This window comes from Dipodomys spectabilis, unplaced genomic scaffold (genome assembly GCF_019054845.1).
Source record: "Dipodomys spectabilis isolate Male_0828 unplaced genomic scaffold, ASM1905484v1 ptg000163l, whole genome shotgun sequence".
Classification (NCBI taxonomy): domain Eukaryota; kingdom Metazoa; phylum Chordata; class Mammalia; order Rodentia; family Heteromyidae; genus Dipodomys; species Dipodomys spectabilis.
In genome coordinates, this window is record NW_024870840.1 from 7,915,484 (window position 1) to 7,938,234 (window position 22,751).

The 22,751-nt window shown below is 39.8% G+C and overlaps 1 protein-coding gene across 1 annotated transcript in view; it reads right to left on the minus strand.

Annotated features, from left to right (window-relative positions):
• Fgd6 (FYVE, RhoGEF and PH domain containing 6) overlaps window positions 1–22,751 on the minus strand; it is a 106,087-nt gene that overhangs the window by 77,414 nt on the left and 5,922 nt on the right. Inside the window, exon 2 of the mRNA XM_042693327.1 lies at window positions 18,625–21,031. Coding sequence (XP_042549261.1) covers window positions 18,625–21,031 — 2,407 coding nt within the window. The remainder of the gene's footprint in view (window positions 1–18,624; window positions 21,032–22,751) is intronic.

A 22,751-nucleotide genomic window follows, 5' to 3' on the forward strand; every position in this document is an offset into this window, starting at 1 on the left:
TAAGTGCATTTCTTTTTGTTTGTTTGCTTGTTTTGTTTTTTGTGTTTTTGGGGGGGGGGTCCAGTCGTGGGCCTGAACTCTGGGCCTGAGTGCTGTCCCTCAGCATTTCAGCTCCAGGCTAGCGCTCTATCACTTGAGCCGCAGCGCCACTTCTGGCTTTTCTTTTTCTGCTTATGTGGTGCTGAGGAATCGAACCCAGGGCCTCATGCACGCAAGGCAGCGCTCTACCACTGAGCCACCTTCCCAGCCCCATGTATTTCTTTTTGAAGAGTCACCTCTTCCCTCGTTTTCTCTCAGATTTTCCCTCCTGACAGCCCCTCCCCCAAGTTGTTGTTTTATACATTTTTAAATGGTTAAAAAAAGATTTTTGTGATGTGAAAAATAGATGTAACCTAAAATTCTGAGTCTACGACATTAAGACATACTTAATCATTTATACTCTGTGGCTGCCTTTATATTACACTGATAGAATCTGCTGCAGACCAAACCTTAGCTGCAGACCAAACCTTTTTCTTGGAATCTTAACTGTGCCATATACTAGGTTTAATGAAATTCATAAGAATTTAACCCTCCCTGTGCCTCAGTTTTCTCATTCATAAAGTGTCAGTAATAATAATGAAAACCTGATAAGGCTTTGCCAGGACTAGGTGAGTTAATATTAGTGTTCTAATACTACTTACATCAACAGCTTATTCATACGCCTGCTCTTTTCATTCATATATGTTTAGTTATCTGTAACACTAAGAAAAAAAGTCTTGTTCTAGACATTTAGAAATGTAATATTGCACACAAAATTACTTCAGAAAGAAGCCTCTGCATTATCATCAGAAGCTTCAATGTCTGAGTAAAGAACTCCCTGCACTGTGGTCATGTGAACTAGTTCTGCAGAGTGGCCCTCCTCCATTTTGGTTTCCATTTTTATTTTGCAGTTGCTTCTCAGTGGCTTACCACCTGTACAATAACAACTGGAAACTCAGAATTACGGCTCAAATGCATATCATAATAGTCCCTTATTTCCTAAAATACTGACTAATTTTGAGATATTCCACTATTTCACAAGCATATTTTTAGTTCCTCTTTGGTTAATAATGACTACTTTGAGGACTGACAAAAGCAGACAAAGGCTTATGAATGACATTAATAAGCACGTGTCACCAATGCAATGAAGTTGCTGATTCCACTGAATGTAATGTCAACTTCATTTTGCAATGAAAAGCAAAGAGCTCTTACTTCTTTTCTACTCATGTTCCCACTGGACCAAAGTGGAAAGAGTCTAATAGACTCTCTCATCTGCTCTACGCCAAGAGCTAAAGGCAAAAACACAGAGAACAAAGAGAAGTGAAAAGAAATCAACATATGGGAAAACAGCAAGAAAGAAGGGAAGGGGCTGGGAAGGTGGCTCAGTGGTAGAGCGCTTGCCTTGCATGCATGAAGCCCTGGGTTCAATTCCTCAGCACCACATAAGCAAAAAAGAAAAAAGCCAGAAGTGGCGCTGTGGCTCAAGTGGTAAAGCGCTGGACTTGAGCTGAAGAGTTCAGGCCCAGAGTTCAGGCCCCACGACCAGACCTCCCCAAAAAAAAGAAAGAAGGGAAGAAAAGTAGACAGACAAATTCTATTCATTTACCAGGCATGCTGCATGTGTTACCATAGAGATGTTTATTAAGCTGATGGTGGGTCTGGCTTTACATTAGGCACAAATCTCAGAAAAGGACTCAGGGTTCCTGCCCTAGGGAAAAGTTACTGTTAGCTTGTCCTTGAAGATAGTAATAGCCTTTGGGGACAGAGTTTGACTATTGCTAAACTGTGCACTTAACCTAAAAGTTTCCAAATTAAAATTAAAAAGTAAAAACAAATCAAAAGAAAAAAAGGGAGAGAAAAAAAGGGAGGGGAGAAAAAACTAGCATTTTACCTTTCACTTTGCCTGTACTAAAAAAACAAACAAAAAAAAAAAAACGATTCTATATAACTTTCAGGAGTAAAGCAACTCATAATACTGAAACCCCCCATATTCACTAATGAAGTTAATTTTTCTGTGTGAACAACTTTTTGTTTATTTCTGTCATAGGCTTTTGCTACATAGCTCAGGCTAGCTTTTGATCTTCCTTCTCAGCCTCCTGAGTACCAGGATTATAGATGGGCACCATAATGCCTGGCCTACCTGATTTCCTGCTTTCCTGCCTGCCTGCCTACCTTCCTGCCCATCCCTCCCTCCTTCCTTCCTTTCTTCCTTTCTTCCTTCCTTCCTTCCTTCCTTCCTTTCTCTCCTATCCTCCTTCTCCTTTTCCCTTCCCTCCTTCCTTGTTCCCTCTTCTTCATTCTCCTCCCTCCCTCCTTCCCCTCTCCTTTCTCATGAATACTTGGGAAAGTCAAAGGCAAAGGAGAATATGGGTTGGAGATATAGACTCCCATAATATCTACCCCCAAATGCAAAACAATCAGACCATGTTGACATGTACACTATGGCAAAAGATAACCAGTCTTAAATCCTGAAATAACTTATAATAATAATTCTCAAGGAAAAAAATGTATTTTCTACATCTAAATTATTCCTATCATTTCCATACATAAACAAAAATTTCAGAGTTAGGAGCATGGCTTAAATGGTAGAGCAATGGCCTAAGAAACACAAGCCCCGGAGTTCAAATCCCAGTATCATACCCCCTCAAAAAAAAAAAAAAAAAAAAAAAAAAACAACTTCACCAAGCTATCTACAGATTGCCCAGACGTTTTTCATTTTCAGCTTATTACACATAAGACCCATGGACAGTTCTTCCATTCTACAAGCATCTCTTCAGTCTTTAGATTTTTTTTCAGAGAGACAATTACTTTTGCTTTTCTGACTAGTACATGAAGTTGAAGGAGGACTTAACCATGCCATACTGGTTGCTGCTGCTATGTGACAAAGAGTTCTTTTAACTCAATTTCTCTTTTTCAAAAGACCTTTGTTTTACCCAATAACAGTAATTCTTCCAATCATCGTAATTCTTTCCAAAATTAACAGATGTTTCCTGTGCATTCTGGAAGCCTGGTCAGTGGGACACTAGTTTACTCAAAATACAGCTGGATTCTGACCTCACACAAGTAAAAGCAATATTTAACCTGACCATTATTTGCTCAGATGTGATCACCCAATTTGTGCCAGGTATCAACCAGGACCAATGATACAAACTGCTTGTAAGTTACTTACAATATTTATTTTCACATATTGTGGGTGGGGATGGGGGGAAGCTTTAGGGTAGGTGAAGGTTACTAAGTATTATGAAAGAATGAGTCGGCAACAGCTAGGCAACAGCAAAAGGTGACTGAGAAAGAGGTGCATTGCACAGTTAGGTATATAGTTAAATATACAACACATGTTATTATTACTTTTATTCTCCTATGAGCAGTGTGTGCAGGACAACATGCAATTGAGATAGTCACCGCCTTAGTCATTCTTCCAATAAATGTTTACTAAGTGACTACTATGTGTCGTATACTGTGCCCAGGCACTGGGGGAGGCACAATGAATATAACAATATACCTTCTGTTGATATATAATCAAATAGATAATATGCTTATCGGAAATGTTAGAAAGAAAAATACACTGGGCTCTGTGGTTCAAGTCTATAATCCTGGCTACTTGGTAGGTAGAGATGGTGAAATGGAGGTTAGAGGCTCTGTATATATGGCCAGACCAGGCAAAAAAGAAGAGTGTATCTCAAATAACTGATGAGCAAAATGGCATATAACTATAATCTCCAGTAAAGCAGAGAAGCACAAGTAGGAAAAGCTGAATAAGCATAAAGTAAGAGTCTACTTCAAAAATAATCAATAGAAAAATGGGCTGGAAACGGAGTCAAGTAGTAGTGCCTGTCAAGCAAGTGCAAAGCTTAAATTCAATCCCTGGTACTGCCAAAAGTGGGGACAAAAAAATAAAAAGTAAAAAAGAAATCAACTAGATTAATGAGTAGAGAACAAGGCAGATGCAGGGGTATTTTTGTAACGTTGGAGTTAACTCTGTAAGGATGACAAATTATCTAGAGCAAAGGTTCTCTTAGGAAGTAGAAGAAAGTTATAAAAGGGAATAGGGTGTTTAGGAGTGTGGTTGTTTTGAAAAGTAGTAAGATTATGATATTGGAAAAGCAGATGGTAGTCAGACTACAGAAGCCCTTACATACTATAGATGATGTTTCCTAGCGAATAAAATTCTAAATCTATAGATGATAATTATTTACAAAATAATTCTGAAGAAAAAAATAAACCAAGCTGGGCATGACGGTACATGCATATAATCCGAGCACTTCGGAGGCTGCGGTGGAAGGACTGTGAGGTCTTATCTCAAAAACATAAAATAAGATAAACCAAGGACTCTCAATAGAAAATAGACATAATTGTTAGGATGTAGTAGTGAGGTCTTTGGTTTAATCTCCAAATAACAGGAAACAGCAATTTTACCAGGGAGTATATAAAGATGTCAACAGGCACATGACAAGATATTCAGCATTATTAGGAAATTATTAAGGAAGTGCAAGTTGGAACCACTCCATACCTATCAGAATGTATAGACATAAACAGTGACAATCACCAAGAATTAGAAGCATGCAGAGATACTGGATCCTTCATTTATCCATTGCTGGTGGGAAAGTAAAAGAGTATACCTATACTGGAAAAGTATGACCTGAAATTACTATACAATTCACAATTGTACTCTTGGGCATTTAACTCAGGGAAATGAAAACATACATTAACACACATAAAGCCCTGAACACAAAGGATTAATCACAGCATCATTTGTAGGAATCTGTCAGTGCAAACTGCCTTGATATTTTTTGGTAGAATACTACTCAAAAAAGAAAAGTGAAGAACTGAACCACACAACTTGGATGGACCTACAGGGAATTATGGTAACCATCATAAGCCAATCCCAAAAGGTTACAGCCTGCATAATTCTGGCTTACCTAACATTTATGAAATGACCAAAACATTTGAAATAGGTTAGTAGTTGCCAGGGATTTGGGAGATAGATGGACAGGTAGGAGGAAATAAGTATGACTATAAAAGGGCAAGTTAATGAACTTCACAATCTTGACTATAGTAGTAGATATGGGAACCTATATATGTGATAAGGCTCCCAAAATTATACAGATGAGTAAGACCTATGAAATATAAAGGTCAGCTGACTGCATCAATGTTAATATCCAGGTTATGAATGATATTTTACCATGGCTCTATAATATATGAAGCAGTAAAGAAAACAAGTGTAAGTATACTTTGCTTCTTTCTGTATTATTTCTTCACTCTAGGTGAAACTACAATTGTACCAATACAATTTCCCCTAAAAATCAATAAACCATATTGTAAAATCCTTCTAGAAACAACTATCTTTCTATCTCTATTTCTAACTCCAACACTGTTTTCCCTCTATTTTCAAATGTTGACAGCAGCCTAAGATACGGACTTAATGAAAGGTAGTTATTTGGTCCTTGATTTACCTGAGAAAAAAGGAAGTGTTGTTCATTTCTAGAAAAGTAAAAAGATCTATTATTATATTCTCTATAAATTACTATATAAATTCTATGAAATAAAATCAAACAATCCAACTTTCTCTGAAGTACCTAGTTAACTACTAGAGAGTAAAGTCAACTGAAACACGCCCCTACTATTTAGAATGTCACTGTCTATCAATAAGAATCAGAAATCTTTTAAATCAACAGTCATTAAGCATTAATCTTTGGGCACTAGAGCCAAGGAATAATGGCAGATTGAGATGGCACAGGACTTTACCAGGCTCCTGTAACAAAAGCCTTCCAAGCACAATTCCATCAACGCCCCTTTTCCATCCTACTTCTACATATGAGATGTGGGGGAAAGGAAGAGGCAGGAAGCAGGTGATCTATGGCAGTGAGACATACAAGAGTCAACACCTGTAGACTAAACACTGAGAAGAAAATAGCCTGACAGGGTAACTATAGCTGGTTTCTGAGTGGATTTTAATTGAGATTAAATTGAGAAAAGATAAAAAAAATCCATTAAAAGTCTCAATTACAGGCTATTTTAAATGAAATACAGTCTGAATATATGCATGTAGATACTGGTATCTACCTTCAATAGCTAATTCTATGTCTTAACCAGCTTGCTTTATAGAAACCAGTTGTAACAGGGATAACAAATCAGTGTAAACACAGTCAAAAAGTGCCCCAGGGGTGTGCATAAAAGAATGTAATGATTTACAGTATTTATTTGCTTAGATCAGACAATCCAGTTGAGCCTCATCAAGATGAATATAGGCATCAAACTAGAAGTCACAAACCATGACAGACCAACTGTGTTCATTTAACTTTTCTAAGCCAGTTTCTGTCTGATGTGTCGAGAGAGAGAGAGAGAGACAGAGAGAGAGAGAGAGACAGAGAGAATGAGAGAATGAGAGAATGGAGAGAAAGGGAAAGAGGGAAAGAGGGAAAGAGAGAAAGAGAAAGAGGAAGGGAAGGAAGGAGGATGGAAGGAAGGAGGAAGGAGGAGAGGAGGGAGGGAATTAAAAAGCAAGCAAAAGGATCACAGGTGGCATCTCAATCAGAAGTAGATTCAGGAAGTCTTCAGTACAGAGTCAGTAACTGGAACCTATGGAGGCAGCTCCAGGATTAATGCTAACATTTTATCTAGTAACTGCTCTCTACCTACAGCTTGACTGAATGAGCGCCTATATCCACAGTCTAAGCTTTACCCCCTCATAATCCAGTCTCCAGAAAGCCTACTTCTTTTTTTGTGTCAGTCGTGGGGCTTGAACTCTGGGCCTGGGCGCTGTCCTTCAGGTCTTCAGTTTAAGGCTAGCACTCTACCACTTGAGCCACAGCACTACTTCCGGCTTTTTCTGTTCATCTGGTGCTGAGGAATTGAACCAGGGCCTCATGCATGCAAGGCAAGCACTCTACCACTGAGCTATCTTCCCAGCCTGAAAGCCTACTTCTTATAAGAAATCTTCAGTTAATTATTGAGAGTATATTATCTGTCTCATTAGGAAGAAGCTTTATTATTCAGTTACGTCTACTTTTTCATAAAAATAAAATGATGATTTTATTATAAAAGATGTTTTAGCCTTACAAAATCACTTTATGGATCTGTAAGTAATGATTAACTTTTAAACTAAAGTACTTTAAAGGTCAAAAGGTACTTGCCAAGAGTGTAAAATGAGGAACAGAAATCATAATTATTTTTAAAAGTCACTCATGTAAATCAGTGGGAAATATGAGACATGCATAACCCTTTCCATGTCACTAATGCCAACATGCAAATGGTAGAAGCCATATTTAACTTGTTATGAGTGGTAACTATCACTAAATAAACCAAATGCAAGTATGACATAATTAATTTTCCAACCTTTGAAACACCTATTGCCTAACCACAGAAAATTTCCAATCAATAAGCTCTTCTTGCATGAAATTCCTGGCCCCTCAGCAAACATTAATAGTAATGAGCATTTCTGCTTAATTGCTGCAGTCTCTACTTTCCTTCTACACTGTGAAGATTGGAATGATGTTTTCTCTGTTCTGTCCCCTGGATAGAAGACTCACAGACCTACACCAATATTAAGCATAAAAAAATAGTATCAAGTGGGGCACTGCTGGCTCACACCTGTAATCCTAGCTATTCAGAAGGCTGAGATATGAGGGTTGTGGTTCAAACCTAACCCAGACAACCCAGACAGGAAAGGCTGTGAGACTCTTACCTCCAATTAACCACTACAAAACCAGAAGTGGAGCTGTGGCTCAAAGTGGTACAGGGCCAGCCTTGAGCAAAATTGCTCAGAGACAGCACCCAGGCCTTGAGTTCAAGCCCCACAACCTATATATATATATATATTTTTTTACACATATTATATATATATAATCAAGACTGTGAATGTGTAAAATTGGTTATGTCTCAGGATCTGAACTCCCATTTATCTGTGCCTCTGAGCAAGTTATTAAACTTCTTTTATTTTCCTCCTCTATAAAACAAAATGATAATATCTATCGTCCAGGATAGTAGGGGCTAAATAATATATGCAAGCACTCCTAGCATAAGGCTTAGCTTATCAGAAATATAAAGCAAATTGTAGCTTTTACTATTTAATGCACCAAATCCATGCTATTCAATGTGAGAAGCATTTCTATTCCTTACTATTATTTGGTTTATAAGATTTTCTGTGAGGTGAAGAAAAACTAGATTGATGCAGAATAATTTGTTGAAGTAAGATTTCTGTTAATATATAATTAAAAGCATTATATATTTGTAAGTAGGGTTTGGTGGTATGCTGAGGTGGAGGCAGGAGAGTTGCTTGAACCCAGGAGTTCCAGACCAGCCTGGGCAATATAGTAAGCCTAACACAACCCCAAAAGACATGCTTGTAGATGGCCCAATGGCAGAGAACCTGTACAACATGACAAGGTCCTAGATTCTATACCCTGCAGAAAAAAGGAAGAAAAGAAAGAGAAGGGGAGAAACAGGAGAGGAGAGGGAAGGGGTGAAGAGGGGAGGGGAAGAGAGGGGAGAGAAAAGGAAATTTTTTCCTCTCTGAAACCATTAATTTAAACACAGGAGCCATATAATTCCATGTTCTTCTTTCTAACGGTTAACTATCTTACAACACCAGAAAAAAGTCTATGATGCAGGGAAACCTGAACCTCTGTTATAATTATGGTCTCCTGTGTCTTCTGAGTTCTGATGCTTTTTCTATAATGGTTCAACACCGGGAGGAGTAAAGCAGGATTCAAAGCTCTAGAATGAAATCCTGGTTTTGCAATTTTTATCTCTGTGGTATAGAGGACAGTCAACAAGTCTGGCTGGGCTTTGGTTTCATCAGTAAGTGAAGCAGCTGACTGGATGATTTGTATTGACTCTTTTTAATATTTAGTCATTAAAAATGTATTTGAATTTCAATTTTTTTTTTTCAGTTGTGGAGCTTGGGTGCTGTCTGGACCTGGGTGCTGTCCCTCAGCTCTTCAGCTCAAGGCAAGCACTCTACCACTTGAGCCACAGTGCCACTTCCGGTTTTCTGGTGGCTTACTAGAGAGAAGAGTCTGATAGATTTTCCTGCCCAGGCTGGCTTTGAACCTTGATCCTCAGATCTCAGCCTCCTGTATTCTAGGATTACAGAAGTGAGCCACCAGCTCCCGGCTCAAAATTTTTACAACTACTTGAGGGCTGGGAAGGTGGCTCAGTGGTAGAGAGCTTGCCTTGCATGAATGAGGCCCTGAGTTCCATTCCTCAGCACCATGTAAGTAGAAAAAGCCAGAAGTGTCGCTGTGGCTCAAGTGGAAGAGCACTAGCCTTGAGCTGAAGAGCTGAGGGACAGTGCCCAGGCCCAAAGTTCAGGCCCCATGAGCAACAACAACTACAACAAAAATACTTGAACCCCAGTAGTGCCAATTTAAATTTCCTTGCCCCCAAACTTCTAAAAGACTAACAAACATTTACCACCAAATAAACCATGCTTGGATTAATAAACAATGTCATCATCTTCCCATGACCCCCAATCTAACCCAGGAGGTAGAATGGACTGTGCTTAGCTTCCTCATGTGGAGCTATGGAAAGGAAAATTAAGTAGCGAAAAAGGTACTCATTCCAATTGAAATCTCTCTTTACTTCTAACAATGATATATCTAAAGATCAACAGAAAACTACACATGCTATGTTTTCCTGTACTGAAATTCTACTTCCTAAACAATCTAAAATTGGAATTACTTTTCAGATTTAGACAACCACAAAAAAGTTATGGGTTTGGTTTTTTTTTGGCCAGTTCTGGGGCTTGAGCTCAAGGCTTGAGCACTGTCCCTGAGCATCTTTTGCTCCAGGCTAGCACTCTACTCTTGAGCCACAGTGCCACTTCCGGCTTTTTCTGTTTACGTGGTACTGAAGAAACAAACCCAGAGCTTCATGAGTGCTAGGCAAGCACTCTACCACTAAGCCACATTCCCAGTCCCAAAAAATTATTCTTAATTTATTAAAAGACCATTTCTTCAAAAAGCATAAAACAAAAACCCAATCTATTCTCTAATGTATAATACTTCCAAAATATTACATTGTCACATCTTAATATTTTAACACGTCAAAGCATATTCACTGACATAAATATTAAGAAGGATGACTTTGAAAAAATGATCTCAGTGAAACATGAAGCTTTCAACTGCATCAAAAGAGCTGAACGAAAAGGCAGTTATACCATTCAAACATAAAAAGACTGTTTTCCTTTGTATTTTTATCTAAACATTCAGGGGAAACTGATTTTCTTTGTTCAGTATTTATTATTTTACTTCTCCTGCCACAGAAACCAAAATACTATGATAAAATGGCAGAGCCAAATAAACAGAAGTCTTGGGCTCAGATCACTAACCCAGCTGAATTTCTTTTCCTGAAATCACTCAACCAACATGACTCAATTTATTTTTATAGAAAAGGGTTATTACATAACACCTAATGCAATCTTACTCCAAGTCACATTTATATGTAATCAAAAGAGATCTAGAATATATGCAAACAAGAAAAGTAGAGAAAATGCCGATGACAAGTATTCTTACTCCTCCTCTGAGAGTCTATTTGGCTATCCCAACTTTTATTGCTATAATGATAATTTGCCTGATTTCAATACAACTCCTCTATGGAGTTCCACAAATATAATTACCAAAGATAGTTCTTTTCCTTTTTTTTGAGACGCCGTGTCACTATGTGGCTCAGGCTGGCCTCTGACTCCCTATATACCTCCCAGGTTGGTGTGAAATTCATGATCCTCCTGCCTCAGCCTCCAGAGCACTAAGAAACCAAAGATCAGAAAAAGGGAAACTGTGAGGTAGGTAGGTAGATATAACACAGTGTTTCTTGTTCCCATAATGCCTCTGGGCTCTTGTAGAAATGCTTCACCTTCCCATAATGGCCTAGGTATCTGGTCAATCAATAAAAAGAGCTAGGGTGGCACATGCATAGGTCACCAAGCAGTCAGTAAAAGTCCTAGAGAGGAGGTATGGGAGAAGCCCCATACTAAAAACTGTCTGGGAGAATTCCACTGGACTCCACTTTAAGACCTCACTTTGAACTCAAGAGTCTTTTATTTTCAAATAAACTTGCTCTGTCAGCTTTAAACACTTCCCTGTCTTTTAATTCTTTCATGGGCAGAGAAAATTAATCTACACCTTTAGATGACATCACATATATGTATCACTATGCCTAGCTTTATACTTAAGTTTTTGTTTTGTTATTTTTTTTTTTTTTTGTCAGTCGTGGGGCTTGAACTCTGGACTTGGGCGCTGTCCCTCAGCCTCTTCAGCTCAAGGCGAGTGCTCTACCTCTTGAGTCACAGCGCCACTTCCGGTTTTTGAGTGGTTTATTGGAGATAAGAGTCTCACAGACTTTCCTGCCTGTGCTGGCTTTGAACAGCGATCCTCAGATCTCAGCCTCTTGAGTAACTAGGATTACAGACGTGAGCCACCAGCACCCTGCTGTTATGTTATGTTTTTTGGTTGGTCCTGGGGCCTGAACTCTGGGCCTGGGTGCTTTCCCTCACCTCTTCAGCTCAAGGATAGGACTTAAGCCACAGCGTCACTTCTGGCTTTTTCTGCTGAGGAATGGAACCCAGGACCTCATGCATGCAAGGAAAGCACTCTACCATTGAACCACCTTCCCAGCCTTATATGTAAGTTTTAAACCCAGTATTTTTATAAAGCCTCAGTACTTCTTGGTAGCTTATAATACCCAAGATGTACAATGAGACAGAAGCACTGCTCTCTACCTAATACAGTTTCAATAAAGTATTAAAACCAGGCGTGGTGATACATGTAATTTCTAAAGGCTGAGGAAGGAGGATGGAGAGTCTGAAGCTACACAATGAGACCCTGCCCCCCCCAAAAAAAGTATTAAGTAGGCTGATATAAACATACCATACTTTTTTTTTTTAATACCAAAGGGTTTCTCTAAATTCCAAATTTATCTATGTAATTCCAGGAAAAGATGAGAAAATTTAAAAGCAATTTCTAGAAAGCTTACAAGAGTAATGTACACGTACAGGCATTACTTATCCCTCCCTTAAATGTGAACAGTCACTCCTCTGTACAAACAGGAGCCTGGTCTGGAATTTCCCTGAGCACCTGGGAATTGATCCTCCAGCCAAATTCATTTTCCTGCCCTTCATCCTATTCCCTTCCCCATTAATGTTCCTTTCTCCAGCATACTAACCCAATAAAAGTTCTAATTTTCATTAAATTAGAATTAATTTAGAGAAACTGCTTGACAAAATAGGCTTCTGAATTGCTTCCTAGGGAAATGAAGGTCTGAGGAAGAAGCAGAGGTAGAGAGGATAATCAAGAAGTTCCTCTTTCTTTTTCCAAGCAAGATACAATTCTTCTAAGAACCCTGATATGTAAAGATAATCTGACAACTAATCAATCTGTGAACAGATTTAAACTACAGATATGTTTGGAAAACTCAGAATATATTTCTGTAGGGAAAAAAATGGCATGGGGGCTGGGTATAACAGCATATACAAGTAACACAAGCTACAGAGAGGAGATGGAGGTAGGATGGTCGTCAGGCAAGCTTGGGCAAGATTAGTATCAGACCCCATCTAAAAACAAATGAAATCAAAAGGACTGGACTGAAGGCCCAGTTCAAGCGGTAGAAGGTTTAAGTAGCAAATGGAAAGCCCTGAGTTCAATCTCTTGTACTGAAGGGAGGCAGAAAGGGAAAGAGGGAAGAAGAAAAGGAGAAAGAGAGGGAGGGGGGAGGGACAGAAAAAAGGAGGGAAGGAGTAAAATGGAATAGGTGTTAGGTTCCTAGCTTCTCAATATGTGAAAATCTTGATAGAAAGTGACAAAAGATGAACACACAAACATATATACAAGCTCTTTCATCTCTGACTAAAAACATGTCTCTGAAAGTGTAAAGTACGGTGGGTGGAATGGCATAGGCCTATAATCCCAGCATTCTGAACACTAAGACAGGAGTCTTGACTTCGAATCCAGTCCATACAGAGACCCTGTCTAAAAAAAACAAAAATAATAAAGACACTCATATAAAAACAGAAAAAAGGCGACACTTTACCACACAAAAGCTTTTTTTTTTTTTTAAAGTGTGTCAGTTAATATATCATTTGTCTTCTTTGGCCAGAAATAAGACCAACACAATATAGCTGGATAAAATACTGCAACTTAACTAATATCTCCTACTTATATAAAAAGAGGGGGAGGGGAAGAAAAGCTTTAGAAGTCAAGAAATAAAACGCAGTGTTTCTAGCTGCAGTGTCAAATGTAGGCTAAGTATGTAAACAAACCGATTTGCCAAAACTAGGTGGCTTCTGATTCCAACACAAGAAACACAAAGTTTAAAGAGGCATACGGATTTTTGATATTTCCTGAGCTGAGGCTGAAAATAACTCACAGGAAAGGGCTGCTGTTGAGATATATTCGTCCCAACCCTACCTTCTAGCAGCACATAGTATTATCTGTGCTGTGACAACATGGGAATACTCATTAGGGCTATTAATTTAGCTCCTAATCTTGATATTAAAATCCAACAATACCACCAGATGGTAAATGCGACCAGAGAAAAATGTCAGCTGCTTTTCAAGTGCCCTAATAGGATTTGACATAACTTATAAGGCCATTGGGTAGCACTTTAACATGGGGGAAACAAACAAAAAACTGGTATTCACTCCTCATCACAGAAAAATATAGACAGATTAACAAAAAAAAATTATTTTGAGGTACATTGATTTATTTAGAATTCTGTTTATTGGAGATAAATACAAATCTATCAAGGGATGGCTATTTCTGGGCACAGTTTCAAGAAACAGCAATTCACATTGCTCACTCCACTTCCTCTCTGAGTCCATCCTGGTCTACAATCTGGCTCCCCACTACCACCCTACACCAGGAAAGTATTCTTTCCATTGCTAAGAAACAACCTCCTGAATGCCAAATCTAATCTTCTCCATTTTTAAGCCTTAGGTTGTATGTCACCAGCTCTATAAGTTTGTCTTTTTATGTTTTGTTTTTGTGGTCCTGTGAATTAAACCTAGTCTTCCTACATGCTAGGCAAGCATTCTGTCATCTATACCCTCAGCCTAGGGTTGTCTTTCCTTTCCTGCCAGGAAACAACTCACACAAGTATAACTCAGACAAAATGTAGACTACTAAAACCACATTGTGCTGTAAAAGCTGCCTCACAGGATAGAAGTTTCTAGGGAGGAGATACCCTTTCCCACCTTTGAATGCACAGAACTAGACAAGAGGCTAATATCCATGAATAAATGTATTTAGGGTTTGCTAGATTATCTAGGCAAATGCAATTACCATACTTTTTCTTAGGAGTGCTTATCATAAGAACAAAGCAAAACAACACAGGAAAAGCCTGGGTTGCTTCCAGGGAATTTTCTTCTTTACAGAATCAAGAAATCTGCTTAATTTCTAAGGGAAAATTCCAACAATTAGTCTTACTTTGATTTAGTGATAGCCATTTAACACCCATGAACTTGTTTTCAAATGAACTTCCTATGAAGTTCAAATCAAACCTCTTGAACACAAGTAGCAGTAAAAAATGAAAACTCACACCTGTATAACAGCAAAATAGAAATGTGTGCTGCCTGCTTGCTTCAGGTTTATGACGTCTGATATATTTTAGAGAAGAGGTCTCAAATTGTAATTCACACACTGGAATACGCTGGAAAAGCCCACAATGTGAATTATAACAAAACTGTGTTTGCGAAGCCGGCACAGTGAGCAAACAATGATCTATCTGGGCACACAAGTCCCTTCCATTTCCCTTTAGCCCTTCTTCTCTGGCAGATTCGACTGTTCATCCTTTCGCAACCCTAGGGCTTCTGGGTGAGTGCCTCTCCCTACAAGGATAGTTCCCTCTCCAGTCTAGAAATTCATTCCTGGGTTCATAAAACTATGTAATTAGCAAAGGAGAAGGAAGAGGAATGAGTGAAGGGAGAGGAATTATACAAGGAGGTAAAGAAATCCTCTGCCTAGTATCTTCCAGCCACCCCACCCTTCCCTTTTCCTTATCACTCCAAGTCTCAAAGCCTCTTCCTCACAGCAAGCTCAACCCCCAATTTCCTCATTCTTCCACAGTCACCTCACCCATTGCACAAGCCTTAGCCCTGAGGATCTGCTCCTCCAGGATTCTAGGTGCTAGGCCCCACCCTGGCCAAGCAAGGCAGGCTCAGCCCCAGCTTGCATTACACAGGACCTCATAGAAAAGCCCAGCAAATTCACCCTGAGTCAGGAAGGGGAGGCCCAGATAGTAAAGGTTAATAAGATTTGGAAGCTAAATTAGGACCTCTATTTCTAAAACCGTTCATTAGAGATCTACACGGAGTCCCCAACTGTCACGCGCTTTAGAACGCAATCCTATTTAGAATTGAGGTCTGCCTACCATTGCTTCCTCACAAATGACAAGTATGTTGTTATATATTTGTAAAATGTTCAGCTGTTGGATTTATTAAACACCCACATTCTAAAGAAGATGATTATATTGGCTACTCTCAAAACTTGCTAAATGTCTTGTTTTCGTATCCTGAAAACATCCAGGCTCTAACACCAGTGAGTTTCCAACCCAGTGCCCAAGGGCTCAGCGTCTCTTCCCTGAGGGATGAGATGTCATAAAACATTTTTCAATTGCCTTCACCAGAAAAATCTCTACAGAATAATCTTGCATTTTTTCCTATCATTTTAGAACCCCAGGAGGTTTGTTGGATGCTTAATTAATTACCCCAAGGCACAGTCTACATTTTCAACAGATTTTTACATGGATCCTCTCAGCTACCTGAAATGTACACTCTGCTTCTCAGTTACCTACCTAATATTAAGGTTTCCAAATGCCACCTCACGCAGGCCTGCATTTTGCTTTCTCTGACAGTTTAATGTTGCTCACAAAAGGAACAGCCTAGCAGGGCATGGTGGTGCATACCTATAATCCCAACACTGTCTGAGGCAGGAAGATCAAGAGTTCCAGGCCTCTCTCTGTTACAATGAGATCCTGTTTTTGCTTTTTTGTACTTTAAAAAAAAAAAGTCCCTCCCAGACAATACTTTGAGTCTAACTCAGTGATTGAGGAGGGCTTTGTACTCAGATAGCACATTTTATACATCTCAAAGCTTATTTGGGGCTTCCTGCTCCACACCTAAACAAAAATTTCTAGAAGACAAAATTCAAAAGCAGGCACTGGCCAACTTTTCAACAGACTGCAACCTTTCCTGAGCTCCTCTAGGAAGAGAAGTGCTTCTGAATGTCTGTAGTTGCAGCTGTACTTGCAGTTACTGGCTGTGCACACTCACCTCTTCCAACCTGGATTCCCTCAGGCCAGCAGTTGAGCCCTAATTGTGCAAGAAGGAAACTAGCACAAGTTCCAGAGATAGTGATAAGCCCTTGAGGATTTGAACCCCAGCACCAACAGGAAATGTATCCCAAAGGCCAAACCTCCAATTTGTGTGTATGTGTGTGGTTGGTCCTAGGACACTGGTCCTTTTTTGCTGTTGTTGTTGTTGTTCAAGGCTAGTGCTTCACTTCTGGCTTTCTAGTAGTTAACTGGAGATAAGTCTTACAGGCCTTCCTGCCCAGGCTGCTTCAAACCTCAATCCTCCAATTTTAAGAAAAAGTTTCATCCTAACCAAGGAAAGTAATATATCTTGAAGAAGCTAACTGGATTAATAACATTCATATACATAAGTAATATACAAAAGTTAAGAGTACCAATGTAATTGTTTCACAGACAGAACATCAGACATGTAAAAGTAGACAATTTAAAAACAAGTTGCATAACTTCAATTCTCTGTGGCTGAAAGAGAAAAAGGCTTTTGCATGTTCTAGGAATAAAGAGATCTAAATAGCCAGGCCACTGTAATCCTAGCTACTCAGGAGGCTGAGATCTGAGGATCGCAGTTCAAAGCCAGCCCAAGCAAGAAAGGCCCTGAAATTCTTATTTCCAATAAACCACCAGAAAACCAGAAGTGGTGCTGTGGCTCAAGAGATAGAGCGCTAGCCTTGGGCTGAAGAGCTGAGGGACACAGCTCTGGCCTAGAGTTCAAGCACCACGACTGACCCCTCCCCCCCTCAAAAAAAAGAGAGATCTAAATAAAGTGGGGTCAGAGATAAGACGAGATGGGCAAAAGAGGTAAGAAGCCTTTTACATGTAAAAGAAGAAAGTACCGAAGCAGAAGCAAGAGGATGACTGGTAAAGAAAACTACAAAGACAGCATCTGAAAATTAAGCTAATCGGAAACTTGCTTGACAATTTTATGTATTCAGTTTATACACTAATTCCCTCTCCCCAACATTTTAAGCACTCACCAGGTACTGAATTTGTTAGTGTCTCTACAAAAGTCACAGTTTAAGGCTGTAGTACTAAAAAGCCTTGGTATTAATTAGTGGCCTAAGAATAATCTTAAGACTTCAAAAAGGATCTTCGTGCTTTTTTGTTTTAAAAAAAAAAAAACTCCTCAAATGCAATTTCTTTGTGACTTGGAACTTTTATCTCTTTTTCACTCATTCTCTTCCACATTCATCTCACATCTAATGATGCCCCTTGCCTGACCTCAGGCATAGTAAAAAAGTATGAACAGAACTCTTCAACGGAGCTTAAAACTGAATGCAAAACATCCCACACACCAATCAGTAATTATATAAAACAGACTGAGATAAAGGCTGTCCGGGTATCACAACATAGTTGGGAGTTCAAAACAAGAAGCGAACACTTCTACTAGGTAACTATAGAACCTTCATAGAGCCAGACTGTGAAGCTGGGCCACTAAAGATGGGCAAACCTTCAGAGGAGGAATGGAATAGGTATTCTAAAGGTAGGAAGCACAGTACAAAAGTGAGAAAGACCAATGATGTTTTTCTTGCACTTTGCCAACAGGAGATCTGTAACTAAACTTCATCAAGTAAAATAAATCATTCCTGAACAGAGGAATCATTCTGCAAAATGAATTTTCACTTGATAAAGGAACCATAGGTAAATGCTGGATTTCAAATAACTTTAGATATTCTATATGATGGGAGGAAAAGAAAATCTTAATGAGTTAATCTATTTCTTCCTAAAGTTTCCTGCTATGATTTCTGAATTGGTGCATGGAAGCCCTTAGACTTTTCTGCTGCAGACCTTAGGGTAGGCATAATACCTACTTTGCTACTACTTAATTTCATTGAATTAGCTACTAAGTTTACTCCAATCTTGCAGTACAAATATCCTTTCTTGTTGTAAGGTAAAAAGAAGCTACATACAGAATCCATTTAATCTATGCTTTCTTTTTTTTCAGGTGTTTCAGATTGAAATGAGGGCCTCCCACTTGCTCAGCTTGCTTACTCCAACTACTTTCTGCCACTTGAACCCTATCTCCAAGAAAGCTTTTTTTGCCTGTTATTTTGGAGATAGGGACTCTTGGAATTTTCTGCCTAAACTGGCCTTCAACTTCTATCCATTGGATTTCTGCTTCCTGAGTAGCTAGGATTACAGGTATAAACCACCAGTGCCTGGCTAATCTGTTTTCTAACTCAGTTCCTTTCTGAGTGGGTTTTTTGTTTTTTCTTTTTCCCTCCAGCATTCCTATCTCACAGAGCTGATGAAGGTTAATTGTAATGAATGCATGCAAAAGTGCCATGCCTGACACCTGTGGTCTACCTGGAATGCTGAGGTCTGGATCCAAGTTGCACCTGGCCATCTGTGGCTTCATATGGTTCTTCTACTTCATACACATTTGTATCAGTATCCTCCACACTGCTGGACTTCTGCAATTCCAACTCCAGAGAATTCTGTATCGCCATAATAAATGGAAAGTTTTCATACTCTGGTATTTCCTCATAATAGCGTACATTTTCATACTCTGGTGCACAGCTGCTTATAACAGATTTGTTAGACACCTGACGTGATGACTCCCTAGACAGCATTTGGTCATCCAAAGACTCAGCTCTCAGACCATTAGCTGCACTTGTCTGGTTCCAAGATTTCTTCTTCTTTTGAGCTTCAGGGCTACAGTTATCTGCAGAATATGCCTTTGTGGGTTTACTTCTCTTCTTTTCTCCCACCATGAAGCTATGCCAATCACTTTCAATCCCTTTTTGCTCCTTACCAGACACGCTGCTTGGGAATGCATCTTTGAGCTGGCTACTCTTGGACCAAAATTTCTGAATGTCACTCTTCGAGAAACTAATGGACAATTTCATATTAAGCAACTTTTTCAAAGAATTCTTCTTTGGAGACTCTTTGTAAGGCTTACTGCACTTGATCGTATCCACAGCAGATAATGATTTCGCTCTAGGTTTGGTCAAAGAAATGGAAGGTTCAGTATTTGAGGAGACAATGATGGACTTTAGGGATTCTGGGTTCCCATAAAAGGGTAAAATAGGATGAGGTAATTTCCACACAGGTTTTTCTGATGGTTGGCCAGGCATATCATAGGATGATGATGGCATACCATGGTTCTGGGCACCCAAATGCTGAAGGTGATTGCTTTCTAGACCTTTCTCGGGATTTTTTTCTCTACTAGGATAAGAACCTTTCTCCACAAGCTCCTCAGAGGCAGCCTTTTTAAGCAGTCCTGCTGCAGGCAAGCTGTGTCTCTGAGGCTTCTTGGGGACAATTCTTGAAGAACTTTCTTCTTTCTTTATAGATCCCTTTTGCAATTGAGAGACAGTCACTTCCAGGCTACAGGCAGCTGGCAGATGTTCACTGCACTTTAATTTAACCTGTGTAGGCAGGCTCAAAGACAGAGCACTGCATCTTATAAAATCAGCCCCTTTGTCCACAGCAGGTGACATGTTACAACTATCTACTGGCCCGCAGTCACCAGGCACATTAGAGTCTGTATCTAAAGAAGGTGCCATTTCTCCAAAGGAGGATGTTTCATGCCACACGGCTTTCTGTGAATCGATGATGTCTGGGCTGTCACTGCTACAGTCATTATGCAATTCACTTGTATTTTCTGGCTTCTCTTTGTCCACTTGTTTCTGGATAGTCACAACATTCTGATGAAGAAAATGGACATTATTGCTTTTCAAATTATTTTCAGTACAACAGGAAGAGCTGTTATTTGAACCCTCAGCTTCTTCAGTACTTTCACTAGGAGTATCTATACACTTCTGACGTAAAAGACGAGCAGTGAAATTCTTTCTGGGCTTGGGAGTTGGAAATTTGAGGGTATGTGGTACTAAGGAAATTTTTAGGGGAGGAAAGTCTTCAACTTCTGTTTTCTTGCTTACCACATCTGAAGATAGAAAAGCATTCCTTTTATCGTTTTCTGGAGCAGCTAGTTCAGATGAATGAAAACAACTATTGCTTTTTTCACTGCCATCCTGACAAGTTTTAAGATTTTGCAAATCAGGAAGCTGTGGATGGCAGTTTTGAGGAGCAGGAACTTTTTCCAAGCTGGACAAATTTGAAAATTCAGTTCTGCACTGTCTGTTGGAATTGTGGCCCCCATTCATTTCTGGGTTTTCTGTAGATCTGTGCTTCTGTGGAGAACTACAAGTTGGTGTTTGATATGTGGAAATATCATTGAGCTTTTCTCCAAGGACGCTGGCCTTTAATACTCCACTCGGGCTCCGGCAATTTTCACAAGAATCCCACTTATTCCTACTTTGAGTAGTCAAAGAGGGCTTGTTGAATTTACTATTTTCTAATTTTTCTTTCATTTTCAGAGGCTCCAAAACAAGCTGCTTTACATACACATTCTCTCTACTTCCAGGCTTCCTGGTACACTCAGAAGAATAAGAATACCCTGGTAAAACAGAATCATTGCCCTGCTGCTCCTCTTCATTTTTGCAACTGAAGTTGTCCCTGCTTTCAGGTAATTCTGGTTTCTGCTCTTCCAGGTTCACAGTGCATCTCCTTGATGGAGGCTGTCCAATGTCATTAACAAGTGAGCTCTTCAGAACTTTGGGTTTGGGTGCAATTTTTGGTTTTGTTTTTTTTATTCGTTGTGGAGCACTAGCAATCACAGTGTCAGGTTTAGGTGCAACAGGAGGAGGAACTGACCGATTATTTGCCCCCACAATCTTTGGCTTGGGGGCCAGTGGTGGTTTCTTAATCTCTAGAAAGGGAAAATAATTCGATGTTAAAACAACCAAAGTATAAGAGGATATACTAAACTACATGACAGTTTTTAATAATATGAAAATTTGAATTTCACTACAGACTGTATGATAGTCACCATTCTGGAAAACTCCTTAAGTTGACATAAATTCCAGTATATATAGCTTTAGGCACTGTGAGTTCGTTTCTTTTGTTGTTGGTGGTGGTGGTTGTGGGGCCAGAACTCTAGGCCTGGGAGCTGTCCCTCAGCTCTTCAGCTCAAGGCTAGCACCCTACCACTTGAGCCACAGCACCACTTCCAGCTTTTTTGCTTATGTGGTGCTGAGGAATGGAACCCAGGGCCTCATGCATGCAAGGCAAGCACTCTACCACTGTGCCATCTTCCCAGACCTGTGAGTTCATTTCTTATTATATCCAGCACAGCTTTTCTTCCAGCTTTTTTTTTTTTTTTGTCGGTCGTGGGGCTTGAACTCTGGGCCTGGGCCCTGTCCCTCAGCTCTTCAGCTCAAGGCCAGCGCTCTACCACTTGAGCTACAGCGCCACTTCCGATTTTCTGGTGGTTTATTGGAGATAGGAGTCTCACGATCTCTCTTGCCCGGGCTGGCTTTGAACCGTGATCCTCAGATCTCAGCCTCCTGAGTAGCTAGGATTACAGGCGTGAGCCACCAGCGCCCGGCTTCTTCCAGCTTTGATATTAAATGAAACAACTAACTTTGTCTGTGACCTGAATACTAGTTCTTTAGGTCATTTGCTTAGCGCTGAGAGCTGAATTTGCCCACAAGATACAATTCTTTAAGTTTCTTATATAACTAAGCAATAGAATCCTTCTGTCTGGTGATAAATAAAACAGTAATATCTAAATGCCTTTTATCAAGAATCCCTCTTTTTTTTTGTTAGTCATGGGGCCTAAACTCTGGGCCTGGGTGCTGTCCCTCAGCTCTTCAGCTCAAGGCTAGCACTCTACATGAGCCACAGTGCCACTTCCAGCTTTTTCTGCTTATGTGGTGCTGAGGAATGGAACCCAGGGCCTCATACATGCAAGGCAAGCACTCTACCACTGAGCCACCTTCCCAGCCCAAGAATCTCTCTTGATAGAATCCCCAAACAATCTTTTTGTGTGTGTCAGCACTATACCTTGAACTCGGGGCCTTAGACTCTTGCTTGGCTTTTTCATTTAAAGCTGGCACTATACCATTTGAGCCACATCTCCACTTCTGGCTTTTTGCTGACCAACTGGAGATAAGAATCTTACAGACTTTTCTGCCTGGGCTGGTTTTGAACTGCCATCCACTGATATCAGCCTCTAGAGTGGCTAGGATTATAGGCATGAGCCACCCGTGTCTGGGTGAATACTAAAACAATCTTAAAAATAAATACAGAAATCAGAAATCAGCCACCTGAGTGCTGGGTTAAAGGCATGCACCAGCATATTCAGCTACTAACCACTGTTTTAATGCACTAAAAGATGACCACAATTGAAGTAATCCTGAAAATTACATAGGACATATTTAATTAATGCCTAGTATACAATACTAGATTTGTGTAGACCTAGTCCTAGCCTATAGGAACTTGATGACACCTTTATAGTAAACGCCCATAAAGTACCTGGTGCTGGTGGCTCATGCCTGTAATCCTAGTTACTCAGGAGGCTGAGATATGAGGATCACAATTCAATGTCACAGCCAGGACAGGAAAATTCATGAGCACTGTGGCTCAAA